This window comes from Rhinoderma darwinii, chromosome 2, assembly GCF_050947455.1.
Source record: "Rhinoderma darwinii isolate aRhiDar2 chromosome 2, aRhiDar2.hap1, whole genome shotgun sequence".
Taxonomy (NCBI): Eukaryota; Metazoa; Chordata; class Amphibia; order Anura; family Rhinodermatidae; genus Rhinoderma; species Rhinoderma darwinii.
The window spans coordinates 376,652,038-376,665,993 of record NC_134688.1 but is presented as its reverse complement, the minus strand read 5'-3'; the positions used below and the strand labels follow the sequence as shown (position 1 = coordinate 376,665,993).

General features: G+C 42.8%; 1 protein-coding gene across 1 annotated transcript in view; it reads left to right on the top strand.

The window, feature by feature from the left end:
* Window positions 1-13,956, top strand: part of ATG3 (autophagy related 3) — a 30,162-nt gene that overhangs the window by 730 nt on the left and 15,476 nt on the right. The window contains exons 3-8 of the mRNA XM_075853910.1: window positions 3,968-4,009; window positions 5,558-5,607; window positions 6,878-6,948; window positions 9,058-9,165; window positions 10,528-10,577; window positions 13,065-13,146. Coding sequence (XP_075710025.1) covers window positions 3,968-4,009; window positions 5,558-5,607; window positions 6,878-6,948; window positions 9,058-9,165; window positions 10,528-10,577; window positions 13,065-13,146 — 403 coding nt within the window. The remainder of the gene's footprint in view (window positions 1-3,967; window positions 4,010-5,557; window positions 5,608-6,877; window positions 6,949-9,057; window positions 9,166-10,527; window positions 10,578-13,064; window positions 13,147-13,956) is intronic.

The following is a 13,956-nucleotide window of genomic DNA, read 5'->3' as shown; positions in this document are numbered from 1 at the left end:
TTTTATTTTGGTGTTTATTTTGGTGTTTTCTTGACCACTAATAACTCGGTGGACTAAGCTCTGTTGTATTTTGTCCATCCTACAGGGATGTAAAATGTTTTTCCCGTTTTTATAAGTACATATAGACCACGTGCCACGGCAGATAACCCATAGAAAGAGTGGCTATAACTATGGTGGACTTGGCGTGGCCATGTATTATGTGGTTACACATTTATTCAGATGATCACGTGTAAGGCCTTGTTCACACAGAATTTGTTGATGTGGAAACCGCGCCAAAAAACGGCCGAAAAATGCCTCCCATTTATTTCAATGGGAGGTGGAGGTGTTTTTTTACCGTGAGCGGCAAAAACGTCTCGCGGTAAAAAGAAGCGTCATGCCCTATCTTCGGGCCTTTACGCCGCTGACCTCCCATTGACATCAACGGGAGGCAGAGAAAGCGTATTTCGCGGCGTTTTTTGCTCGTAGCACTCAATGGGCGCGAGCGAAAATCGCGGCAAACGGCGTGCAGCGTTTCAATTGCTGCGGAAAGTGCATGGACTTGTTGCGGATATTTCTAATTGAGATTAATAGGGAAATCAAAACCCACAACAAATCCTAATTGTTAAAGCTTACCGGGGAATCTGCAGCACAATCCGCAGTTTTGGCAAATTGTAAAATGAAATAAAAAATTGTTTAAAAACAAAACGCTATACCCCCCGTAACAATCTTCTGCCGCTCCGTTGGTAACGCTAGCCCTGTCCCATCCCGGTCTCCAGTGATGACGTATCATGTAGACACGTGACTGCTGCAGCCAATCACAGGTGTTATTTACCCAATATGTAAGCCCCCCCCCGATCACCGGCGGTTAGAAGAAGGCAATTCTTGTGGTGATCAGCTGTTGTTGCCGGGGGAAGCTCTGGGAGGCAACACGTTCCGTGCGTCAGGGGAAATCTAGTATTACACTATAAAAGGGATGTGTTCCTTTCCTGTGATATCTCCTGTAGGAGATGATATAATATATTTTAATTTCAGATTTACACAATATTAACGCTCCGTTCAATTAATTGCTTTCCTGCCAAGATGTGGTGCCCCGCCCAGTCATTTTCTTTTATACAACACCTATATATTCACACGTTTCTCAAACGATCGCGTCTGAATGCTTCCTTAGGTCCTATTTACACCGCAACGTTTTTGCGGCTAATTCCGCTGCAAAATTCTGCCTGCCATTCATTTCAATGGGAGTCGGAGGCTTCTTTTTCCCACTAGCAGGAAAAAGAAGCGTCGTGCTCCATCTACGGGCGGATTCCACCCGAATCTCCCATTGAAGTCAATGGGAGGAGGAATCTTCCTGCCAGCAGCAGGAATAGTTTCGTGGCAGGTTTTTCGGCCGTGTAAACTGACCCTAAAGTTTATAAATATTTGGAAAAAAACAATGCTTGACACTTCGGGTATGTTCACACGCTGCTTATTTTCTGCAACAGATTTGATTGTGGAAAATCCGCGACATGTTACAGTAGCAGCAGATTGAACAAATCTCATCCACACGCTGCGGAAATAATCAACTGAAAAGCCGTTCACGAATTGTGCGTTTTATGAATCCGCAGCATGTAAATTTATGCTGCGGTGTCATGGTTTTACTTTTGCGGGTTTCACCCATTAAATTCAATGGGGAGGTAAAACCTGCAATGAATAGCAAGAGTTTTTACTTCGCTGAGATTCCTCCGCAAAAATCACAATTCAGAAAAAAAAAATTCTCTTTTTTTTTTGGTTTATAATTTCTATTGTCATTGCGACACTTCTGTTCTTCGTCCAGGCTGGCCTCCTGGGATGACGTTTCATCCCATGTGACTGCTGCGGCCAATCACAGGCTGTAGTGGTCACATGGGCTGCAGCGCCCTACCAGGAGGCAGGCCTGGACGAAGAAGAGAGGGACGCGTCGCTATGACAACAGCCGGAGGTCATTATTAGTTTTTTGTTTTTTTCTTCAACTATTGCTCTCCACAGCGGAGATTCCGCCTGAAAAACTGCACCACAATTTGGTGCAGTTTTTTGGGCGGAATTCCCTGCGGGTTCCATGACGGATGTATGCTGTTACGCAGCGTATCCGCCTTGTGTGAACATATCTTATTTCTGCAGAGAAAAAAAAAACAACCTGCAGCAATATGCGCAGCAAAAATGCGCTATTTGCCGCAGAATTTACTTGCGTTTTTTGATATTCCGTTCCAGATTTTCTGTTGCAGAAAATCTGCAGCATCTGCTGCCTGGGGAAACATACCTTAAGGTGTGTAATTGCCCTTCGACAGTCCTTCCGATAAGGACATGTATGCAATGCCTTAGTAGAGTCCTGTCAGTCAGTGGTTTTCCTCCAATCACTATTACTACAAAAGCCCTCCGAAACATTGATCACGTGACAGCTGCTGACACATGGCGGATTATTTCCAGCAAATCCACGCAAAATTTGCAAAGTTTTTCCACACAAGAATGATCGTACTGTGAACCGGATTTTTAAAACCCCTATCAACTTTTATAGTGCTGTAAAGTGCAGTGGATTAGCGGTGTGTAATCCGCTCTGCAAACCCGCCGTATCTGGACCCAGAAAGTTTTACTTACTGGTTGTGTCTGTGTCGAAGACGGGGAGGGGGAAGCTGCAAGTGACATCAGGTAGAAAGAACGCAGCTTTTAGGCTCCATTCACACGGGCGGATTTCCTGCTCGCAACGAGCGCCGATCAATGACGTAGCAAATCGAACGTGCTCGTTGAGCTTCATTCACATGGAGCAATCATCGCTACTGTACATGGTTAATACGATTGTTTGGGCACATACAGTTTCATGATTGTCGGCAGCCTACTTGAGATGTCCTGCTGACAACCAATCATTTTCTATGGCTGCATAAAACCTGCGTTCCACCAACAAACACGCTTTTACTCGATTGTCGCCTGATCGCTGGGCATGTTTCACGGGCCGAAGATTGTGAACGAGCATTCAAAAGTGCACTAGTTACTGTCCTCTCCCCCCCCCCCCCCCTGTACAGCCTTCCAGTGACCCCAGGGGGTGATACAGGAACATTTCTTCGTTATCACCCCCCTTTACCAATCAGAGGACACATAGGGTTGCTTTTTCTTCCTACTAAAGGCATTGAGCAGTTGCACATTTAATCACCCCAGGCACCTAGTCAGGCCTATTGTCGCTCAAATTTTTACCGACCTTTGGACCACAGAGATTTTTGGACCCTCCGGATTTTGAAGGTTTTGTGAAGATATTTGCATGTGCGATATAGATGTGCCAGGTATGAACTCTGCACGTCTTGAACTTTTTATCTTTATGAGGTGTTTTACGTCTAAAGTTCTGATTGTGTCAGCCACAAACGTGTTTGTTTTTTTAATGCATTTTATTTTTTTCTTTACAAAATATTAGGTTTTGGAACTAGGTGTCATTTTCACAATTCGTCTACTTTTAGAAGTGATAGGGCTATGTATAATGTCTTACAAGTAGCGTTTAGGCAAATGTATACTTGTAGAATTCTATTGCATCTGCCCTTTTTTACCTTTGAAGTGGATGAGGAAGAAGACGTAGTTTGGAATAACCACATCATGACCCAAAAAAGGTTTATGTAGATTTTACATCTATGCCAAGTTTTGTTTTCTTCTGAAAGTAAAAACGCAGAGCAAAATCCGAATCAAAATCTTTAGAGCTGCCTGAGACAGAGAGTCCCATAGAAATGAATGGCGTGCTGGCCGAGTAAGCGCTCCACTCTCATGAAGCATTTTGGGGTACTTTCGGTCCCCCATTCTCCTCAGCGAAAGGGGTCGTAAAGGTCGGACCCCCAGCGATCACACACGTATCCCCTATTCTGTGGATAGGGGATACACGTGTTTTGTGGGAGAATCCCTTTAACAGCACTGTTGATTTATGTTTCTTAGTACTTACAGTATTAAAAAAAAAAAATTGTATATTTTTTTTTTTTTAATTTTTTTTTTTTTTATGTAGGAGTCAAAATTTAAAGAAACTGGTGTCATTACTCCCGAAGAGGTAAGTGTCGTCACAGGCCTAATTCTGGATACAAGCACGTGTGTAATATATATGCAGGAAAATATTAAATGACACATGTCATGAGAACCATCGTACTTTACTTAGAGACAACTACATGCTGCCCCCAAAGAGTTAAAAGGGGTTTACTCATCTTCAACAATAATGGCATATCCAGAGAATATGACTACAAGAGAAAATCACATTGGGGGATTCTTTATTCTTGGACCACCACTGATTTCCATAATTAAAAGCCTCCTATCTGGAGTGGAAACCGGAAATCTGACCCAATGAGCTAAACAAATGGCCAGTCAAATCTTCACCCGAGGTTTCTGTGGTATATCAGAAGATCATTTTGACTGAATTTCCCACTTAGCTTGTTCTTTATATAGTGGCCTAGTCTAAGGGCCTTTTTACACTGGCCAATTATCGTGCAAACGAGCGTTCACAAAACACTCGTTCCTGATAATTGCCCTGTGTAAACAGGGTAACGATCAGCCGATGAAAGAGCAAACGCTCGTTCATTGGCTGATTGTATCGTGTACGCAGCCTAAAATATTATCATTGTCGGCAGCAGATCTCCCTGTGTAAACTGCGAGATGCGCTGCTGACATGATAGAAACGTATGGTGACGAGTGATCGGAGTAACGACCGCTTGTCCCCATACATTACTGATAATAGCTCCTGTGACAGGAGCAAACGAGCGCCAATCAATGAGCTGTCTCGTTGATCGGCGCTTGCTTACACGGTCCTCGTCGGGCAGTGTAATGGGACTTTAAGTCCTGCACGGGTCCCCTGTGTGGGCTGAAGTGGGTGCTCCGCTGCCTAATGACAGCCGAGCTCCTGCTCTAATGGTCCCTGCTGTTTAATCGCTTAGATGCCACAGACAATAGCGACCTTTGCACCTAAGTGGCTTACAGAGAGATCGCCCCCTCTCTCACCCATCAACCTAACCCGCCGATGGATTGCCATGGCAGCCAGGGGCCTAACAAAGACTCGCAGGCTTGCCATGGCTGTATGCCTAATACACTGCCTGTCAGTTTTACAATGACAGGCAGTAATGCTTCGGTATATTAAGTATACCAAAGCATTACATTAAGTAAAGTGATATAAAGTTTATAAAAAATAAACATATATATTTTTCTCATAAAACGTGGTTTTATTTTGTAAAAGTGAAAAGGAAAAATTATATAATTATGAAACATATTCGCATCGCCATAATTGTAACTACTCGAACAATAAAGGTAACATGTTATTTAAACCGCAAGGTGAACAGTGTGTAAAAAAAAAAATTCTAATAATATGCAAAAAAAACAGCAAAATTGCATTTTTTTCCCTCCATTCTTGTGGTTTCCCATCTACCAGCTTTAAAAATCGTCTGGCATTTGGCCAGTAGGCTGACTAGATGGTATGGATTGTTTTATCTATTTTTTTCAAATCTACTTGTCTAGACTGGGGTACGACCTCATGATTGTCACTCTGTATAGCCACAGATTTGGAATGAAAGTTTCTAGTAGAACAACATATCTCCTTCTTTTTTTTTTTTCCCAGTTTCTGGCTGCCGGTGATCATCTCGTTCATCACTGCCCCACTTGGCAATGGCAAGTAGATTTTTTTCTTTTTTTATTAGTCACGGCATAACTCGTCACAGCCATATGTCGTACGATTTCCAAAGTACCCCTTTAAAGAGAATCTGTCATTAGATAGACCTTTTTTAAATTAGGGCATTTACTGGCTGCACCCACTGAATCCTTCCTTAAACTGTACCCATCATTTTAAAACGACATCCACCACTTGCTAAAACGAGCCAACAGCACTTGGCTGAGCATTGTATCCCCTGCGGCTACAATCGGCATTTACCACAGAGAGGCGGGTTTAGCCATATTCAGGCTATATACACTCCGCTGGTATACAGCTCTCTGAGGATCACCGGAAAATGGCAATTGGAGGGGTAGGAACACCGCAATCAGCCGAACATTGTTGCCATGGTTTTCAAGCGATTGTTAGAGGTCACCTGGATCACCCACCATCAACGCTTCAGGCACATGGGAAGTTTTTTGTTTTTTTTAAAGGGGAGGTACACTTTAAACTATTATGGTTAAAAATCCAATTTGCGAATGATGTGTTCCATTAGGGCCACGTTTTTTTGACGCGGAAAATGCGTAAAAAAAACGTCCGAAAATGCCTCCAATTAATTTCAATGGGAGGCGGAGGCTTTTTTTCCCGCGAGCAGAAAAATCGTCTCGCGGGAAAAAGAAGCGACATGCCCTATCTTCGGGTGTTTACGTCTCTGACCTTCCATTGACATCAATGGGAGGCAGAGAAAGCGTATTTTGCGGCGTTTTTTGCCCGCGGCACTCAATGGCCGCGGGCGAAAAACGCAGCAAAAATCGGCCTGCAGGCAGAGGAAAATCCAAACTGAATTTTGAGGCAGATTTTCCGCCTGAAATAAACTTAAAGCAAAAAGTGTGTCGACTTGAATATGACAGCAAGACTCTTCCTTAAAAATTCATGTGAACCGTACCATGTCCGCTATCTCCTGCTGTTAATGAGCTGACAAATACTAAATAATTTATCAGTCTCATTTTGATTGTTTTTTTCGTAGCACTTGATCTGTATTGAAGGATTGTTCGCAGTAAGCTCTGTCAGTTCCTTTTTGGGTCTGGGAAGGTCACATAGTAGTGGACAAACATCTAAAAATAAAAATGTTCATACCTATAAACGTATGCATGTTCCTTTAAGACTAATTTGACTGCCTAGAAAAATTATTTTTTAAATCAAATAAGGGGTCTTAGAATTTTTGCAATGTTGCTGTATTGATCTAGGGAAAATCTATCTGTTCTGTTATACTTATTTGTCTTTTTACCTTAGGGCTGCTGGTGAAGAATTGAAGATTAAACCTTATCTGCCCAGTGAGAAGCAGTTTCTATTGACCAGGAATGGTAAGAGCATACGATTTATCTAACAAGGGATCCCTTCTGTTACTTTAGATATAGCTCCATGTCTTTGAATAATAAAGGAGCAACAATGAAAGTTTTTTCTTAATAACTTAACGTTTGCAAACACTAGTTACATTTTATTAACTAGGTAAAACCGTATAGTAAAATGACATTATAATTCCAATAGTACAGGAATATAAAAAGTGGAGCAAATGTTCAGACTTTATGATAATAGGAATAGAGACACATCTAAGTGTCAGTAAAGCCGGGAAACTTTTTGTTTAAAGGAAGACCTGTAAATGGGCCACGGCAAAGCTTAGACAGGTCTAGGAGCCAACTCTAAAAGTTAGAAGCCAGCTGCGTCTACACAACCCTGTTGTGGAATGATTTTATTCATGTTTAAAGTATACCTAAATGTTTGACAAACTTGTGATGTGCCAAAAGTTTGGATTGGTGGGGGTCCGAGCACTGAAACCCCCACCAAACGCTAGAACGATGCAGCTGTGAGCGCTCAGCCGCTTCGTGTCTGTTCGGCTCTTTCCGGAAATAAATGTATCGTGTACGGACTCAATAGAAAGTCTATGAGCCCGTACTCCGATACATCGGCTTTCCGGAAAAAGCCGAACAGACATGAAGCGGCTGAGCGCTCACACGAGCTCTTCAGCTGCTTCGTTCTAGTGATTGGTGGGGGTCTCAGTGCTCGGACATGTCAGAAGTTTGTCAAACGTTTAGCTACACTTTAAGAAACAAAAACCATGTCTGGTAAATGCTCTGCATCTGGGGATGTGCGAGGCTGGCCTTGCATGTCCCTTGACGTTTTGCACACCCAGTAGTCGGAATAAAGCTTTTCTTAACGGTTTGGAGCTACTAAACCACCAGCATGTTGTCTTACCTCTAGGTTTAATGTTCCAAACCTGCCCAGGTCAAAATCGGCCATTTAGGCAATAGTTAGTAAAATAATTAGTTACTGAAAGGAGTTCGGTGGCATCGGTTGCATGCACGTTGCACACTTGAAGCTAAGGACAGTACACCACGCTTTATTTCGCCCGATGCCACTACCGGATTGATCTCAATAACACGCAAGTTATTTTACGAACTATTGCCTAAACGTCCGATTTCAACGTGGGCAGGTTTGGAACACTAACCGCTGCATAGCAACATGCTGGTGGTTTAGTGGCTCCAAACCTAGTGACAGGTTCTCTTTATGAAAAGTCACGGCATGGCCCCACTCCCATGTACTCCTTTGCTGCCTGCTCTTGCTATGTGCCCTCTACTGGCAGGACTTGTGGCTGTTGTATGCAGCAAGAGAGATCTGTGGGAGAGACCGCTTCCCGCGAAGTTCATTCCGCAACGGTTATAAGTACCAGGCGGCTGAATGCGTGTAGGGTTTTATCCAGCCCTGTAAAGCAAAACGTCAGCTGTCCCATATTATTAATGTGCAAGCTGTGTCCTCCCTTACTTTCCATGTTTGCAGTAAGACTGGGCATTACATTTACATTGAACTGCTGTTAACCTATATCAAAGATAGAGATCTCGGAGGTAAATGCTTAGGGGCACGGCACATGGCATAGCACCACAGGCCCCTTTGTTGTACAGTTCATTGGTTTTGAAGGGAACCTGTCACTAGATTTTAGGGCACTGGACCACCAGCATGTCATTCTACTGCTAAGGTTAAGCATCCCAAACATCCCACCCCCCTCTCAAAAGAAGTTCGAATAGAGTGTGCGCTGTGTGTAAATGACCAGAGAGGAGTCCTTGTATGAGTCTGGCTCCTGCGCAGTGAGGCAAGGTGTACGGGCCTTGGGCTCATCTGTGCGCTGCGCTTAAACGGGCTGCCCCAGGACTTCTCTCAGGACTCTATCGGTAGTGCACAGACTGAACACGCTATATTATTATTTTTTTAGACAAAACGCTAAAATGGACATGATTAGGATGCTAAATCACAGCAGTATAATGACATGCTGGTGGCTTAGTGCCCTAAAATCTAGTGACCGGTCCCCATTTAAGGATATTTTAAAAGATAATTAGTTATGGTACTTTTTGGGTTGTGCATATAAAGTATTGTAAGTAAATGTAATCCCTTCATCCATTTACAATTACTTCTCTCCTCAGTGCCCTGTTACAAAAGATGTAAACAAATGGAGTACTCCGATGAACTAGAAGCAATTATCGAAGAGGACGATGGAGACGGTGGTTGGGTTGACACATTTCATAATTCAGGTAAAATTTGCTTGTTGGATTTATGTGTATGTTCGGAACCACACCAATCTCTAGAATGGGAATCCCGACCACTGTTCCTCCTCACTGCACAATCGCAGTGAGTGGGATTTTGAATGGAGCAGCGGTCGCATGGGTGCTGCTGCTCCATTCAAAGTCTATGGGAATGACGGAAACAGTTGAGCGCTGCAACTGCCGCTACATTAAAATCCTTCTCACTGGAATTGTGCAGTAAGGTCGAGCAGGGTCCCCCAGCGATCTTACATTTATCACTTATCTTGTGTATAGGTGATAAATGTTAAGTGTGGGAAAACCCCTTAAACTCCAAGGAAAAGGTCAATGCTGTTTAGAATGAGCACAGCTTGGGACCTCAGTGTGACTGTGGCAGAGGGGAGCTTACCAAAGTGTCTTGCTCGGGCTAGATTGTGGCTAGAACCACAATCTTGGTCATGGTTTAAAGCCAGAGCTAGAGCAAGTTAAATGAGAGCAGAGGGGGGGGGGGGCAGCTGGGATATGCTGACAGCAGTGCAGGGAGTACAGCGCTCACCTGTTTCCGTCAGTCCAATAGACCATGAATGGAGTGGCAGGCGCATGCAACGCCATTCAAGCTCCTCACTGCAGGGGGTGCAGTGAGCAGGATCTGGGGGTTCGGAACTCCCGTTCTCACGATTAGTGTGGTTCCCAGTGATGTGGCCCCAAGCAATCATACAATTGTCACCCATCCTGTGAATAGGTGATAATTGTCGATTCTGGGACAACCCCTTTAAGGACAAGGCTCATTTTGGATGTTTAAGACTGTCTCTTATTAGGGCATATGGAAGTCATAGAGGGGGGGGGGGGTGCCCTGCTTGGCACCACCCTTTAGGAGGCAAAGCGAAGAGATGCTAACTGTTACTCTCTTTGCAGCGGACATGGTCCCTCCATCTATTGCATGGATAGCCATTCTTTTGAAAGGCTGTATGTAATACATTTACTACAGCAGCCTCCTCAGTGGAAATGAGCAGCTGATTCAAACCTCCCATTGCAGAATAATCTATTTGCCTTGGGTCCTGGTAGCAGGATGCCTCTTATATTAAAGGGGTTGTCTTTAAAGAAAACCCCTTTAATCCCAGATATATTTATTTTTCCCCTGCCCTCCTCTTTCTGCCACTCATAACTATCCTTGTCTTAGTAGCTTGTATACAGATGTGTCCTCGCTTAACTTATCTCTAAACCCTACATGCTGTATCCCGAGATTTATTCTCAACACGTAAATTATTATTTCCCTTTTTTTTTTTTTTTATAATAATACAGAGTACTATTTCTAGAAATAATACGTTGAGCCCATATTACTTTGAATTTATGATTCAATTCTGTGTCTATTAGGTGTGAACGGTGTTACAGAGGCAGTGAAAGAAATAACACTTGAGACGCAGGTAAGCTTAACAGATTTGGTGGAGATGCATTTTATATATTAATTCTGGATTTCAAAAGCTTGCTAAAAATGTCATCTCATATTTTCACATAAAAAATAAAGCATTCTCAACCTTTTGGAGTTCTCTTTTAGCTGTTTCTTAGTATCGTCTGTTTTAGGAAAGCTGGATGACCACCAGTTTTGCCACCATTATGCTCCCACAGGGAGTGGCAATTCTATACATCCCCTATTCCATATTACTTTCAATTAGGCTATAGGATCCTGGTTGAGAAACCCTGAAGTCGACAAATGGTGATTGTGAGGAACTGGTTGTTTTTTGTTCTAAATTTCAAATATTCCTTAATGTAAAATTTGGTTATTGCTATAAAATTATATTTTGTATCAACAAAGTCAACAGTCAATATATACATGTAAAACAAAAACAAAGTCTGAATTTTTTAATGGGAAATATTCTGCACACGGGAATATCATCAAGCTTGTGGGTCAAGCAGGTTATAATTTAGAGCCAGTGTAATTTACACCCCAAAATTTTGGGAATTTACATAGGAACATTTCCAGACCACCTGATATATGGTTTACAAGCTTCTGCTAGTTTCAGTCTTCTCTATTGTGGATGTTTCCCTCCCAGTATTACATGCTGGATGTGAGATCTGTGTGTTCTGGATGCTGCTGTGTTCACTAGCTGTCATGTATCCTCCCACACCTCTCTACACTGATCACCTGTGTGATTTGCCCCTCTGCTCTCCTCCCTATCTTCACTCTGATATGGACAGCCTGTGTGATCTGCCCTCCCTGAACATTTGGAAGCTTTCCACTCTCTCATCTGCCATGTACAACCACCCCTCCGTGCTAAGGGCAGGTGCGGGGGGAGCAAATCAGTCAGCCTATCAGAAGTGGACTGATGTATTTGTGTTAGAAGTAGCAGCACAGCCAGTTATCTACAATAACTGCACAGACCCTACAGCAAAATGGTGGGAGATTTTTAGCGAATTCTATTTAGATAGTTGCTTAACTTTGCATTTAGGAAGTAAATGAACAATAAAATTTAGTGCAAAGATGTCCATAGCTCCCTCTGTCCAGAAAAAAAATTGAAAAAAAAACATTGGAAATTTATATTTAATTTACCTGCTGTCCTACTCCTGAATGATCCGGCCTGCGTTCTGGTTTCCGCTCTCCAAGATGGCCGCTGCATTTTTAGAATTCACTGTGGAGAGGCACGCCTCCACCCCCACCATTGCCCTTCGATGGATTAACAAAGATGACGTTGGCGCTGTGTTCAACGTCATGTAAAGAGTAAAAAAAGAATTGGAGTCGCCGAATCCGTAAGAGTTAGAACTATTAAAATAACTTTATTTAACCTGCAAGGTGAACGATGTAAGTGACAAATGTCGTATGTACCGAGAAATGGTGCAAATCGTCCCGCAAAAAAACAAGGCCTCACACAGCTCTGTCGATAAAAAAATAAGTTATGGGCCTCAGAATATAGCAACACAACTAATTTTTCTTTTAGCAAATAGTTTTTACCGCAAAATGAATTCAATAAAAACAAAATCGAAAACAGTGGAATAGATGTGTTTTTTTGTTTTTTTTTAATTCCACCCTACAAAATAATTTGTAAAAGTTTCTCAGTACATTAAATGGTACCATTTAAATTGCAACTTGTCCCGCAAAAAGCAAGCCCTTATACGGCTATGTCGATGGAAAAATAAAATTGACTGTGTTCTTAAAGGGGTTGGCCGGGCACAGGGCGGTTTTCCATACTGATGACCTATCCACGGGATAGGTCATCCGTATATGATTGGTGGGCGTTTCGACAACTGGACCCCCCACCGATCAACTGAACCAGCTGCCACTTTGTTTTTAAAGCGTATAGCAATATGCACATCCACCTAATGAGCTAAGTGCTAAGTCATGCTCCCCACAGGCAGGTCTCTGTATAGTGATCATCTGTTCACTGCGGAGCAGCCAATAGGGATGGCTGTGTGTCCTGCTTTTCAGGGAAGGAGCAGAGCCTCTGCAGTAGCATGGCAGTATAGCTGTGGAAACTCCTTTTCTGCCTGTAAAGCTCTGACTCCTGACAATAGATATGAATCCTGAACATGCCCTCTCAATGTTTGTTTTATTTCAGTATATTTTCATTGGTTTCTAAGGGGGTGCATACTGTGGATGGCACACGGTATATATCGTCACTACTCTGGATCCCATGTTACATGTCTGCAGGGAAAGTAAGTAAGGACTATATGTCAGCTGACAGAAGTGTTGGACTGATTTTGCTCAGAGCCCCCCCTCCAAGCAGCACAGATTAGTAGCCGCAGCAAGGGGATACAGGAAAGCAAAAACAGATGAGAAAGGTATTTTTAAATGCTAGAAACGCTTCATATTCCTTTAATACAGATATTAATAGCATTTGTGGGAAAGCCCCTTTTTATCTGACAACAATACTCCCATATTCTTGTTTATAAAACAGCCTAATTTATGTTTACATAAGGATTCTGGAAAAGCAACGAGCCATACAGCTTGTGAAGATGACGATGATGATGAGGAGGAGGCAGAAGCAGCAGATATGGAAGGTAAAACTTTATAATTTATGTATAATATAGATACAATTCCGTCAGTAATGGTTTTGTAGCCTATAGACTCTTGGGCTAACATTTTATTGGTGAATCAAAGGTTAACTGGGTCCTAGCTAGCGTAGATTTCAGTCTGAGGCGTAGCAATGTAGTGGCCTGTCCTGGGCCCTGTACTTTGCCCCTCAGATTGTACTACCTCCCCACAGGAGAGTAAAAAAAACAAAAGTATTCATGACCTCTTCTCGGAGTCCTGTCGGGCTCTCTATTCTGGCCGCGGCTCATACTACATACTGGTGCCGGGCAGCGTCAGGACGTTGTATGTGATGCATCACTGATGACGTTAAGTGCTGTGTCGCATATAAGGCCATGGCGTTGCTCTGCAGCATCGATATTTTTTTTACTTTTATGTCCATTGAGAGGGGAATGGATGGCGCACAGCCAGCGAAAAAGGGCATCAGGTTAAATAGGAAGTGTGCGCCTCTTAATAAATCTGTCGCATCTTACTTCAGTGGAGCAGATAGCCAAGACTGACGTATGAAACACAAGTCGGAAAAATCGTCCCCTTTTGGATTCCTTTTACAGCATGACCGACCATAAATAAATAAATACATACATATATAAATACATTTGTTGTTAGTGGTAGGGGCCCCAAACTGATCTTTTGCACTAGGGCCTATGAACCTTTAGCTACACAGCTGACCTATAGCAACCAATAAGGTAATACGATAATTTTCCAAAGGGCATCTAAAAAAGTGAGGTGAAATCTGATTGATTGTCATAGGCAACTACTTAAAGGGGCTCTGTCACCAG